The sequence below is a fragment of the Eleutherodactylus coqui genome, chromosome 6, assembly GCF_035609145.1.
Source record: "Eleutherodactylus coqui strain aEleCoq1 chromosome 6, aEleCoq1.hap1, whole genome shotgun sequence".
Classification (NCBI taxonomy): domain Eukaryota; kingdom Metazoa; phylum Chordata; class Amphibia; order Anura; family Eleutherodactylidae; genus Eleutherodactylus; species Eleutherodactylus coqui.
In genome coordinates this window covers 13,559,151-13,573,472 of record NC_089842.1, presented here as the reverse complement: position 1 = coordinate 13,573,472, position 14,322 = coordinate 13,559,151, and the positions used below count along the sequence as shown (strand labels likewise).

At 48.8% G+C, this 14,322-nt stretch overlaps 1 protein-coding gene across 1 annotated transcript; it reads right to left on the bottom strand.

Moving 5' to 3' along the window:
- Positions 1-837: 837 nt before the first annotated feature.
- DDOST (dolichyl-diphosphooligosaccharide--protein glycosyltransferase non-catalytic subunit) lies at positions 838-10,291 on the bottom strand. Its single transcript, XM_066606293.1, has 11 exons — positions 10,101-10,291; positions 7,043-7,153; positions 6,822-6,908; positions 6,325-6,428; positions 6,140-6,234; positions 5,968-6,061; positions 4,607-4,755; positions 3,591-3,738; positions 2,567-2,687; positions 2,160-2,266; positions 838-1,315 (listed from the first exon to the last, which is right to left on the bottom strand). Exons 1-11 carry the CDS (start codon positions 10,249-10,251, stop codon positions 1,166-1,168), a joined length of 1,317 nt encoding a protein of 438 aa, XP_066462390.1. The 5' UTR covers positions 10,252-10,291; the 3' UTR covers positions 838-1,165.
- Positions 10,292-14,322: the final 4,031 nt, after the last annotated feature.

The window sequence follows — 14,322 nt, the reverse complement described above, 5'->3', positions numbered from 1 at the left end:
GACCGTCACGTGGGCTGTATTGCTGCTCTGTGTTCACTCCCAGAATCCCCTGCGACCTCTGACTCTTCCCTGCCCGCCCCCACAAGGTGTCAGGAGGATTGCTGAGCTCTGTAGTCCCTCTCAATGAGCAGAAAGCCCGCAAGCATCATCCCTTATATCATGGGAGCAGAGAAGACCCTGTGCGGGAGTAAGACCTGTAGTATCACTCCCATCATCCTACAGCCAGGAGGACGACGCCCACACAGCGGCACGGCGAGGGCGCCCACACAGCGGCACGGCGAGGGCGCCCATCATCAGGCTACACAACCAAGATCGCTGTGTGCCGTCTCAGCGCAGACCGCCACAACCACGGCTTGTCTACACCGCCATCTTTAGTCGCACGGCCCAGAAGTCTCGGTGTAGCCATATGTGCACGGCGGATACCGGGCCCCGATTGGTGCGATTACAGGAGCCCTACACTGCGAAAACGTACAACTTACCACTTCCGTAATCCACCGCATGAAGCATGGTGGCAGACGCAGCAGTGATGGAGACGACGACCTCCGAGCTGGGCTAACGGGCACAATCAGTTATATGGGGGTCCTGCAGACCCCCCTACAGGGGCCATAACTGAGCAGGAAGGGGCAATCTTGATGAAGATGAGGAGGAGGCGTGAATGATATGGGGGGGGGAGGGGGAACCTCAAACCTGCCTGACATCATGATGGTCGCCATCCCCTGTAAGCCAGAAGCCCCTCCCCTGCAGGCGGCCGGAGACCCCGATGCATTTGAACAGGGAGTAGCGCTGAACTCCGATTGGCTGCCGTCGTCTACAGATAAATTACTGAGAGCAGAAAGGTTCCGGGGAAAAACTTTTATTTATGGTCCAAATAAATCTTCAAAAAGTGCCATCAATGTCCAAAAAAAAAAAAAAAGAAACTTCACCACAGTAAAGACATGTGACCCGAACAGGGAGGAGCCTCCCCCATTAGCCCCTCCCCTATCCGTTAGAGATGACATCATACAAAATGCCGTCAAGTGAACAAAATCTCCACAAATTAAAATAGAAATCAAAAATTACAACCAAACTACCCACCCCCCACCCCACCCGGTTGTGGCTCCTTTCTGGCCCCTCCGGACCGGCTGATGACCGCATTCTACATTTAGTGGAAACAACTTGATATCATTTAATCAGATTTTTCTTTCTCCTTCATGTGCAGGAAAACGATGCTGAAGATAAACAGGCCGATCATCATGGAGAATGCGCTGGCGTAATACGGGAAGGCGGAGGGTATAAATCGCTCGTACTGGGTGTGCTGGAGAGGCCGTACCGACACCTACGGGGGAAAAAAAAAATTACAGTCAGAGGGGGGCAGAGAGGTGCTGCTCAGTCATTCAGCCCCCCAAGTACTGTGTACATACAATGCTGACCCCGAGTTCCATCCTGTATTATACTGCAGAGCTGCACTCACTATTCTGCTGGTGGAGTCACTGTGTACATACATTACTTATCATGCACTGATCCTGAGTTACATCCTGTATTATACCCCAGAGCTGCACTCACTATTCTGCTGGTGGAGTCACTGTGTGCATACATTACTTATCCTGTACTGATCCTGAGTTACATCCTGTATTATACTGCAGAGCTGCACTCACTATTCTGCTGGTGGAGTCACTGTGTACATACATTACTTATCTTGTACTGATCCTGAGTTACATCCTGTATTATACCCCAGAGCTGCACTCACTATTCTGCTGGTGGAGTCACTGTGTGCATACATTACTTATCCTGTACTGATCCTGAGTTACATCCTGTATTATACTGCAGAGCTGCACTCACTATTCTGCTGGTGGAGTCACTGTGTACATACATTACTTATCCTGTACTGATCATGAGTTCCATCCTGTATTATACCCCAGAGCTGCACTCACTGTTCTGCTGGTGGAGTCACTGTGTACATACATTACTTATCCTGTACTGCTCCTGAGTTACATCCTGTATTATACTCCAGAGCTGCACTCACTGTTCTGCTGGTGGAGTCGCTGTGTACATACATTACTTATCCTGTACTGATCCTGGGTTACATCCTGTATTATACTGCAGAGCTGCGCTCACTATTCTGCTGGTGAAGCCACTGTGTACATACATTGGTAGACCTTCAGTGAATCCCCTCAGCTCACCTGTGTTGCGGAGTAGAGGTGAGTGTATCCCAGTCTGTTATAATCCACCTTGAACTGGAATACGCCGTATACGTCTGGAAGCTTGAACTGGACTCTGTATTTCCCACCTACAAGAGAAGAGAATTACAAATCCCATGTCCTGAGTGAGGGTACCGGCACACGGGCGATTCAAAAGTTATGCCCCGAGAGTAAAAAAAACCAACAAAAAACAAACGCTGCACGCCCCGTCAGCCGCAGTGCGCCCCCCTCCCCCCTCCCCGTGTGCATACATGCATTCAGATGAATGGGCGCCATTTTGCTTTTTCCATCTGATTTCAGGACTGGTTTTTTGGTTCGAAAATCAGACAGAAAATAACCCCACGTGCCCCTACCCAACCAGCAGGAGGCGGAATGTGGCGCCCACTCACCGTTCTTCTTCAGGAAGGTTCGGACAAAGGGATCAATGCGCACAAACTCCAGCTGAATGTCGTCTCCATCGAAGGGGATCCACTTCCCATCAGAGAGCTTCTCAATCACGATGCTGTACTCCTGCGGAGAGAACAGATGGGGGTCATCCTCTGCGGGTGCAACACGCCGACGCTCAGGCCATGGCAAGGAGCAGCCAGCACCCTTCTGCCCTGATGGAGCCCATTTTAACCCCTTAATGACACGGCCCAAGGAAACAAAGATTTTCATCTCCACTTGTAAAGGCCTTGACTTATTTTTCTGTCCGCAGGGCCGTATGACGGGTTTTTTGGGTGGCAATCTGTAGTTTTTATTGGTATCATTTTCGGGGACATATGACTTTTTTGATCACTTGCCTCTTTTTCATTTTCACCTCCCAAAAAACACATTTTGCCTTTTTTTAATAGAATTTGCAGTGCAGGAGAAAAAAAAAAAATGAGGCGCTCCGTTTATCGTACAGGTCTTTGCTGATTCGACAACACAAAACGTGGGTTTTTACATTTTTTTTAACAAGTAAACATGGATTAGTACTCAGAAAAATCCCCTTCACCCCCCCCCCCGAATCTACGACCCCAAGATTGCTCAGATAATACATTGCAGTACTTCTGTACTGCAGTGTATTAATCACTTACTATAGTGATCACAGACCATGGTAGACCCAAACACTATGGCAGCCCTCCCCGATTTTATGTCATAGTGCCAATTACGTCACAGAAGGCACACCCCTCCCCGTGATCCTCCTACACGCCGCGATCAGGCGTCGGTTACAGCTGCTGCTGCAGATGGCAGTGGCCCGGCTTCTGAGCTTGCACCATCTACATACCGTAAACATATGGCATTTCGTGTTAACCTCTCACTTCCCATTACTTACATGTACGTCAAGGGGTTAAACAGGAAAGTAACCTTCCGGTGGTAACAGCTGATATTTGGGGGTCCAAGCAGCTGGATCCCCAGGGAACCACCCAAGTACTCGGTCCCATTCCTTACCACAAGGTCGGTGATGGTATAAGCGCTGGGAGGTTCAGTTTCACCAACGCGGTGATGAGACACGGCTCCGACTCTCAGGACGCCTTCCTCCTTAAAGACCCACCGCGACAGGGCGACCGCCAGCTCATAGTTACCCGTCTTCGAGTATCTGAATCAGGTGAACAGCAGAGAGGACTAAGATGAAAAGGAGAAGCAACGAAGGTCCGAAAGTGTTCGGCGGCGTTCACACAGCGCATCCTCTGCACCAAACCCGCATGCAGGGGCGCAGTCATGTGACAGATGGAGCGGTCTTATGGTTTTGCTGCTCTGATGGAAATGTAAAGGGGGGGGGGGGGGTTGGGCTTTTAAAAAGATCGATTTTAATGGAACGGATACAAGCAAAATCCAGTTTCTCTTTTGACAGATCTGTTAAGGCCTCCTGCACACGGGCGTATTTAGATTGCGGACTCCGCAGCCGGCGCCCGCCCCTGGACTCCGCAGCCGGCGCCAGACAGGTAAGCTGGGAGCACCGCGTTGAATTCTGCTGCGGAGTCCGACCTGCCTGTGTGCAGGAGGCCTAAAAACTGTCTTTTGGTAGTTGTGTGTCTTCCTCCTTTTTACGTGGACTTTGGCGCAGATTTCTCCCAGTCACTGGAGGACTATGAACTTGCATTAACATGCTGGGGGCTCACAATCCGCTCTCCATGTCAATTCTACTGCATATCTCATGTATTTTTTTCCCGCATCATGCGGATGACATTTCTTAAATCTTGCGCTCCTTGTGAACGTTCATACAGCGGATTGTGTGCGCCGACAATGACTGCTGGAATCCACTTCCCATCATGTTCAATAGGAATCTGCGCCATTGCAAAACACAAATCCACAGCCGAACGCTGACGGTCGGACTCAGATTTCAGCTGTGGATTTTTCTGCTGGGACAATCCGCCGCGTGAACGTGCGCCAAGGAAGACTCTGATTGGATAGTAGTATAATAACACGCTCAGCCATTATAAGGCTGGCGCGGATGATGGTCGGACCTGGTGGAGCCAGGAGCAGCTTTATGTACAGCAGAGTTAAAGAAGGCGTCACTGAAGAAATCGAGGGAGCCGCTGAAGACCACACGGGCGTTGTTCCTGGCCTGGAGTCCTGCAATGAGGAGGGTATTCTTGCCGACTGCATGTGGGTACTGTGCGAGAGAAAGCGGGATGTCAGATCCGGACGCAAGTGGAGGAGTTCTATACATTGCCGGTATAAGGGCAGAGCGGGGAGCGGCCAATATAGATACATATACAGTTTCAAGCAGTTCCCGCAGTCCTCAGCCGCTCGTACATCACTTCCTAGTTATGGGATTCATAAGTCCCACCCCCAAAATGCGATGGCTGCGATTGGCTGAGCAGCGGTCAAAGAACCAATCACAGCCATCGCATTGGTTCATCTAGCCCTTCATTGATTGGTTCTTTGACCGCTGCTCAGCCAATCAATGAAGGGCTAGATGAACCAATGCGATGGCTGTGATTGGTTCTTTGACCGCTGCTCAGCCAATCAATGAAGGGCTAGATGAACCAATGTGATGGCTGTGATTGGCCGTGGCTCAGCCAATTCATAAATCCTGCCTCTACAATGCGATGGCTGTTCATTGGCTAAGCAGCGGGGGAAGAACCAATCACAGCCATCACATTGGCTGAGCAGCGGTCAAAGAACCAATGTGATGGCTGTGATTGGCTAAGCAGCGGGGGAAGAACCAATCAATGAAGCGCTAGATGAACCAATGTGATGGCTGTGATTGGCCGTGGCTCAGCCAATTCATAAATCCTGCCTCTACAATGCGATGGCTGTTCATTGGCTAAGCAGCGGGGGAAGAACCAATGAACAGCCATCGCATTGTAGAGGCAGGATTTATGAATTGGCTGAGCCACGGCCAATCACAGCCATCACATTGGTTCATCTAGCGCTTCATTGATTGGTTCTTTGACCGCTGCTCAGCCAATCAATGAAGCGCTAGATGAACCAATGCGATGGCTGTGATTGACCGTGGCTCAGCCAATTCATAAATCCTGCCACTACAATGCGATGGTTGTTCATTGGTTCTTTCCCCGCTGCTCAGCCAATCAATGCAACGCTGGATAAACCAATCACAGCCATCACATTGGTTCTTCGACCGCTGCTCAGCCAATCAGAAGTGCGTCAGAGCTGTGGACAGCAGCTGAAGGGACCCGGACCGAGCCTGCTATGCAAGTGTAATACGACATCCACTGAAAATAAGTGCCTCTTTTGGGGAAAAAATTAATATAAGACAGGGTCTTATTTTCAGGAAAACACAGTAGGTGCTGAATCACTGTTCTCATTACACACAGGATCTGACTTACAGGGCAGCGACAATCACCAGCATGCGACTTACCTGTGTAATGGGTTTATCAGGAAAGAACGAGTAGGAGGTGGAGGAGCCGGTGAGGATGTCCAGCACCAGGGGGTTATCAGGATCGGCCACCATACTGTACAGAACATGAATGGAGTTATTACACAGCACAGATGTGGCATTACATGGCACAGCGTACATGGCAGGCACTTACCCCACACCTCTGAACAGGATGGGGTTCAGGGTATTCTTCCCCACAATAGTTGGAGCCTTCAGGAGGTTTTCAGAGTCCGCTACAATCATGGTGTGCTGGGGGGGGTAATACAGAGACACCATCCAGTGAGCGGTGTATGGAGTATCAGCACATTATGTATCAGCCCTGCTCTCTGGGGCACCTACCTGGCCGGGGTCGGACACATCATAGTTGTGGTGGTCGATCACGGCCGTTTTCTCTTCATCAAACTCGATACCACATTCACTTCCCAACTCTCGGAGAGGATCCCCTGGCGCAGGACGACAAGCAAATTACAGACATGCAAGATATGTGATATGGTCAGATAGCGCATGTGAAAATTACCAATTGAATGCCTCCAACAGGAGTATAATCACTCATATCTGCACAGAGAAATGCCTTTAATCCAGAAAGTCCGATAATCTGTCATCAGCACAGCGCTGCAATATGACACAAGATGGAAGCAGAAGAGCCAGTGAAGAACGACCACGGACACGCAGCCGATCAGGAAGGACACCTCCCCTCAGACGAGAGCAACTGGCTCTACCCACGGGGGGAGTTTTCCTTCTTTGCAGAAGGATAGGTTGAACTTGACAGACTTGAGTCTTTTTTCAGTCGCGCTACGTAAACTATTAACCCCCAATGTTACCAGACGAAGTCTTACCTATATCGGAGCTCGCCGCCACCAGCACGCTGCCACCGCCGTCTATGAACGAGCTGATCGTCTCCACATTGATGTTTCCTCCAAAATCTGCAAGAAGGAGCAACAGAAGACGTTTCGCGGACAGAAGGGAGGTCAGCCGCACTGCTCTAACCTGTCCTTGTTAGTGCAGCTGGCCCTTTAAGAAGCAGCATCGACAGGTTTGCCTCGCTGTGCGTACAAACCTTCTACGGATGGAGAGAAGATGATCAGGTTGTCGTACAGGAACTCTCCGTACTTGATAAGGGACAGGCTGGGGTCATCCGCCGTCCTGAAGGCAAGGTCGAATCCCCTGTCTGTGAATCAAGAGAAGCGTTATTAGTACGAGGCGCTCCGAGAGCGCAGATGGCCGCCAGCAAAGAGATCTTATCGAAACGCTGCGGACGAAATCCGCAATAAATCCGTGCAGTAATTAACCAGCGGTGCAGATTTTAAATCCAGAGTACATCTAGAGATTTTCAGTGCAGATTTCACCTGTTGCAACGCCAATCGGTCCGCAGCGGATCGGCTTCCGCTATCCAGAAAATCTGCATGTGAACATCCCCTGCGGCGCGTTCACACCTCACCGATTTGCTGCAGATTTCACCCCTTTGAATTCATTTAAAAGGGTTAAATCTGACGCAGGCCCGCACCAAGATCTGAGGAAATCAGCGACGTGTGAACGCACTCCAAGGACTCCTTCTCACGGGGTGTAAATGAAGCGGGATTTCCGCCACAGAGTTTGCTGAGGAGGGTATAAAAAAAAAAAAATACATCAAAATACGGAGTTTTTTATTTTATACTCCGCCCATATGAACAGCCGTTCCATTTCCATCAGATTTCAGACTGTTTTGGTCCGTAAATCGTGTGTGAATATACTGCAGGACGTCTTCACACATGGTGGATTTTGGCGCAGATCTCAACCTTTCCATTGGGGTCCAGTCTGCTGCGGATCAGCGGCAAAATCCGCAAACGCTGCACCAATGGTGGGGATTTTGACGCAGAATAGGACTCTTCACTAGATATGATCGCACTCTGATCCCTAATGCCGGCTCCACATGGACGAGCGCAATATTGGGCCAGGAATTATGTCCCGATTTTGCGTTCGCCAACATGCGCTTTGCCATGGATGCGAGGTGATTTATGTCAAAACCGCATCGCTTTGGGGAGGTAGCGATCCTCAGCCGCGGATGACGCAGAGTTCCTCCTATTGTTTTCAACGGGAGACCTCACACCGCACCGCGTGCGCCCAGCATGTGGTGCGATGCTGCCGCCGGCCCCATTAGGAACGATGGGAGTTGCGATGCTCCAATATACGACATGCCACGATCTGTAGCCCGCATCGCCCATTTAAAAGAATAGGGATCATATTCGTGCGCCTCGCACGACATAATTCTCGGCCGTGTGAAGCCGGCCTAACGGTAGTGTCACACGGCGGAATTCACTGCGGATTTTTCCACGGGAACTCCGCGTCTAAAAACTAGGATTTCAGCTGCAGAACCGCGGCCGGATTTACCGCATGTCTGTGGACAAAATCCGCGAGATATTCCGGTCTTCCACGTCGTAATTCCACATGCAGATCGGCGCCGAAAAGCCACGGATTTTGACTCGCTTCCTAGAGGCAGAATTCACACGGAAAATTTTCCAGTGAATTCCGCTGTCCCGGCAAACCCCAAGAGTGTGATCGCGGGCGCCGTCCGGCCGTGGAATCCACATCCATTACTTGTGGTAATGCATAGGGAGCAAATTTGAAATCTGCGTGCAAGAGGAAAAAAAAGGAAGTTAAAAATCACGTCTTGATGCAGATTCTGTGGGAGGAAATCCGTTTGGAGATTTGCCCATTGAAAAGCGCTAAACGCACGAACGGATCCGCGCTGCGCTATAGTGAGATTAAACGGAAGAAACGCGCAGATAAGCTGCAAACTTGGAGGTGCAAAAATCCAACGCAGATTCTGCCGTATAGTCAAACCCCGAGGCGGCGTGCAGGCGTGAGCCCAAGGTCACGCTCGTCAACGTGCGGTTGTCACGGCGATGCAAAGCATTTTAGATTTAAAAGACATCCTTTCTGGGAAATAGCGATCGTCTCACGCATGAAGGGTTCGCAGGTGTATCCCATCGACAACAACGGGAAACGTCACAACGGAACGCGGCTGCCCGGCGATGGCTTCTATGGTCCGAGGGAACGCCCAAAATAGAACATACTGCGAGGAAAATACAAAATCGCTAGTGTGAAGGAATCCGATGAAAAGGATGAATCTCATATTCACCCGAGTTCTTCGCATCACACAAAACTTAGTCAAGAATATCATTAGTGTGAATAAGCCCCAAATGTGCGTCATACCCCTTACAGCTGTACCCCACCGCGCACCCATCATTACACCAGGGATACGGCGTACTATACACAAGGTAAATAGAAGAGCGGCTGCAGGGTAGAGCATGGAGGTGAGAACATAATAAACAATGGGCCGCATAATCAGTGAACCGGTTAGTTCTACCGGTAATTGTGTGATGTGGGGGCGCCGCTGATCTCCGAACGGGATGTACACATATTCAGTGGATCCGCAGACGGACCCAACAGTACAGGCTGACAGGCCGGGCCGCGGCGGTCTAAGGGGATGTTCACACGGTAGTAGAAGTCGGAATATCTGCCCGGGAACGCCCAACATCCACATGCAGAACATCCGCCGCGGGCGCCCCCCAACATCCGTTAGGAAGGGGCAAGAAACAAGGATCGCAATTCACGCCAGAAACATCCAGAACCCAATTTACATGAATGGGATGCAGATTTGGCGCTGCGAGAACCCTCCGAGTACTGAAACATTCGCCGCGGCATTCTGGGTTAACTCCGCCTCCAAAAACAGCGCAAAATCTCTTTGGACATTTAATGGCCAAAATCACGTGCGGATCTCCGAGATGGAAAAATCGCCACTTTTTGACACAGAAGTGCGATTTTCCACGTCGGACTTCGCGCACGCAGTTTTTGCCGGGGTTTTTAAAGGCGGTTAAATCCCCCCAGAGCGCGCAGACGGTCAGATCCACCGCAGATTGGCTGCAGCGGCAATACCTGCGCCAAATGGTACGGTTTTCCCCTTTGCGTTGCCACAATTGTATCCAGTGCAGACAACATCCTGCCTGATACATTGTAACAAACTGAAGACAGGACGGATCGGTGCTGCCGAGGATTGCCTGCACTGATACACTGTAGCAAGCCCTCAGCTGTGAGCAGACCCCATTGGTCGCTGTGATAATAGTGACGGCTCTCACCGCTCAGGCTGCGGAAGAAGAGTGAGTGCGTCTCCCGCAGGTTAAGGTTCTCCAGCAGGACCAGGATTCGGGAACCAGCAAAGGCCCCGGGGCTCAATGCCAGGGCGGCCAGGAGGAGCAGCATTGCGGAGCACAGGGGAGCAGCCATCATTCCCGGTCCTGAGAGGCCGCCTCCACGTCACCGGAAGTGTCGCCGTGCCGACCAATCACACCGCGCCACCTCCTGTCAAATCGTCCTCAGGTGACCAGTGCTTCACCGCCGTGTCTGCCATTTTTACTGCGGGCAAGGCACCTCGAGTTCCGGGTTTTACTAATCACCTCAGTTGGTGCATAGTGGGCAGAGCACTGCGCATGTGTAAAGGCTTTTAGTTGTTCTTGACCAATCAGGAAGCGACAACGCGGTTGTCACGTGGTGCGTTTTGAAAAGAGCGGGAATTCTGAGGTGACTGAAGAGCAACGACGCTCCTGTGTGCTACATACTGTGCAGTTTGTGAGGGCCAGGGGACTACAAGTCCCAGCCAGTGCACACTATGTGTTTCTCAACTCCAGTCCATGGGCCCCAACAGTGCCGCCTTAGGGCAGCTGCACGTGGACGTACGCGTATATACACTTGCTATTGAGCGACTAATATGCGCTGTGCAGGGCGCACGATCGCCTGCTGACAGGACTGCTCACATCGGGGCGACGCCATGTTTCAGTAGGCGGGGCAGCTTATTTAGCAGGCCCAGTTGTTATCGTCTAACCCTGCAAAATTGCGCAGTTTAGTGCGTGTGTTCGGGCGGACACGGGCCTCTGCTGCACAATTTAGCACCACAATTAAGCAGGTCACGTTTTTTCCCTGTGCTCAAAATGCGTGAGTTCTATTTGCTGCATATTGCGGGTGCAGATGGCACACAAACACGCTCATGTGCGGCGGCCCTCACGGCGGATTCACACGGACGTGTTCGCAAAACACAGAATAGCGCCCATTGATTTCACTGAGTTCGTTTGCGTATTTTTCCTGTGCATTTCGGTTGCGCAAATAAAAAAAAAAACTGCGTGCATTTTTTTCCTGCGCATTTGTGCACCAAAAGTCCTCATAGCAATCAATGGGGCTGCGCAAATGTGCGCCAAATAGCGAGGAGATGCGTAACACACTGCATAACTGCACAGGAAAATGAACACATCTGGAACGCATTAGATAAAGTAGCCATTGCAAGCGGGGCAGATTTTTTTGACGCGCGCAAATGTGCGAATTGTGTGAGGAACAAGTACAGTGAAATACACCGATCCGCTGAGATCTCTCCCATCATCTATTTATACCCAGGACTGTAACAAGGGGGCGCTCTAATAACTATGTATAATATATCAGGGGTCAATACAGAGATCTCTCCCACCATCTATTTATACCCAGGACTGTAACAAGGGGGCGCTCTAATAACTATGTATAGATATATCAGGGGTCAGTACAGAGATCTCTCCCATCATCTATTATAACCAGGACTGTAACAAGGGGGTGCTCTAATAACTATGTATAATATATCAGGGGTCAGTACAGAGATCTCTGCCATCATCTATTATACCCAGGACTGTAACAAGGGGGCGCGCTAATAACTATGTATAGATATATCAGTGGTCAGTACAGAGATCTCTCCCATCATCTATTATACCCAGGACTGTAACAAAGGGGCGCTCTAATAACTATGTATAATATATCAGGGGTCAGTACAGAGATCTCTCCCATCATCTATTATAACCAGGACTGTAACAAGGAGGCACTCTAATAACTATGTATAGAGATCTCACCCATCATCTATTATACCCAGGACTGTAACAAGGGGGCGCTCTAATAACTATGTATAGATATATCAGGAGATAATACAGAGATCTCTCCCATCATCTGCATATAGCCAGGACTGTAACAAGGGGGCGCTCTAATAACTATGTATAATATATCAGGCGTCAGTACAGAGATCTCTCCCATCATCTATTTATACCCAGGACTGTAACAAGGGGGTGCTCTAATAACTATGTATAATATATCAGGGGTCAGTACAGAGATCTCTGCCATCATCTATTATACCCAGGACTGTAACAAGGGGGCGCGCTAATAACTATGTATAGATATATCAGGGGTCAGTACAGAGATCTCTCCCATCATCTGCATATAGCCAGGACTGTAACAAGGGGGTGCTCTAATAACTATGTATAATATATCAGGGGTCAGTACAGAGATCTCTCCCATCATCTATTTATACCCAGGACTGTAACAAGGGGGCACTCTAATAACTATGTATAATATATCAGGGGTCAATACAGAGATCTCTCCCACCATCTATTTATACCCAGGACTGTAACAAGGGGGCGCTCTAATAACTATGTATAGATATATCAGGGGTCAGTACAGAGATCTCTCCCATCATCTATTATAACCAGGACTGTAACAAGGGGGTGCTCTAATAACTATGTATAATATATCAGGGGTCAGTACAGAGATCTCTGCCATCATCTATTATACCCAGGACTGTAACAAGGGGGCGCGCTAATAACTATGTATAGATATATCAGGGGTCAGTACAGAGATCTCTCCCATCATCTATTATAACCAGGACTGTAACAAGGAGGCACTCTAATAACTATGTATAGAGATCTCACCCATCATCTATTATACCCAGGACTGTAACAAGGGGGCGCTCTAATAACTATGTATAGATATATCAGGAGATAATACAGAGATCTCTCCCATCATCTGCATATAGCCAGGACTGTAACAAGGGGGCGCTCTAATAACTATGTATAATATATCAGGGGTCAGTATAGAGATCTCTCCCATCATCTATTTATACCCAGGACTGTAACAAGGGGGTGCTCTAATAACTATGTATAATATATCAGGGGTCAGTACAGAGATCTCTGCCATCATCTATTATACCCAGGACTGTAACAAGGGGTCGCGCTAATAACTATGTATAGATATATCAGGGGTCAGTACAGAGATCTCTCCCATCATCTATTATAACCAGGACTGTAACAAGGAGGCACTCTAATAACTATGTATAGAGATCTCACCCATCATCTATTATACCCAGGACTGTAACAAGGGGGCGCTCTAATAACTATGTATAGATATATCAGGAGATAATACAGAGATCTCTCCCATCATCTGCATATAGCCAGGACTGTAACAAGGGGGCGCTCTAATAACTAGGTATAGATATATCAGGGGTCAGTACAGAGATCTCTCCCATCATCTATTTATACTCAGAACTGCAACAAGTGCGCGCTCTAATAACTATGTATAGATAGATATATCAGGGGTCAGTACAGAGATCTCTCCCATCATCTATTTTACCCAGGACTGTAACAAGGGGGCGCTCTAATAACTATCTATAATTTATCAAAAGACAGTACAGAGATCTCTCCCATCATCTATTTATACTCAGAACTGCAACAAGGGCGCGCTCTAATAACTATGTATAGATATATCAGGGGTCAGTACAGAGATCTCTCCCATCATCTATTTATACCCAGGACTGTAACAAGGGGGCGCTCTAATAACTATGTATAGATATATCAGAGGTCAGTACAGAGATCTCTCCCATCATCTATTATACCCAGGACTGCAACAAGGGGGCGCTCTAATAACTATGTATAATATATCAGGGGTCAGTACAGAGATCTCTCCCATCATCTCTTATACCCAGGACTGTAACAAGGGGGCGCTCTAATAACTATGTATAGATATATCAGGGGTCAGTACAGAGATCTCTCCCATCATCTATTTATACCCAGGACTGTAACAAGGGGGTGCTCTAATAACTATGTATAATATATCAGGGGTCAGTACAGAGATCTCTGCCATCATCTATTATACCCAGGACTGTAACAAGGGGTCGCGCTAATAACTATGTATAGATATATCAGGGGTCAGTACAGAGATCTCTCCCATCATCTATTATAACCAGGACTGTAACAAGGAGGCACTCTAATAACTATGTATAGAGATCTCACCCATCATCTATTATACCCAGGACTGTAACAAGGGGGCGCTCTAATAACTATGTATAGATATATCAGGAGATAATACAGAGATCTCTCCCATCATCTGCATATAGCCAGGACTGTAACAAGGGGGCGCTCTAATAACTAGGTATAGATATATCAGGGGTCAGTACAGAGATCTCTCCCATCATCTATTTATACTCAGAACTGCAACAAGTGCGCGCTCTAATAACTATGTATA

Excerpts from the sequence above, each read along its gene's own strand:
- DDOST (XM_066606293.1), bottom strand. The coding sequence starts at position 10,251 with ATGATGGCTGCTCCCCTGTGCTCCGCAATGCTGCTCCTCCTGGCCGCC. Across the intron at positions 4,756-5,967 it reads CTGATAAACCCATTACACAG|TACCCACATGCAGTCGGCAA; the intron begins GTAAGTCGCATG and ends TCTCTCGCACAG. Across the intron at positions 2,688-3,590 it reads ATACCATCACCGACCTTGTG|GAGTACAGCATCGTGATTGA; the intron begins GTAAGGAATGGG and ends TTCTCTCCGCAG.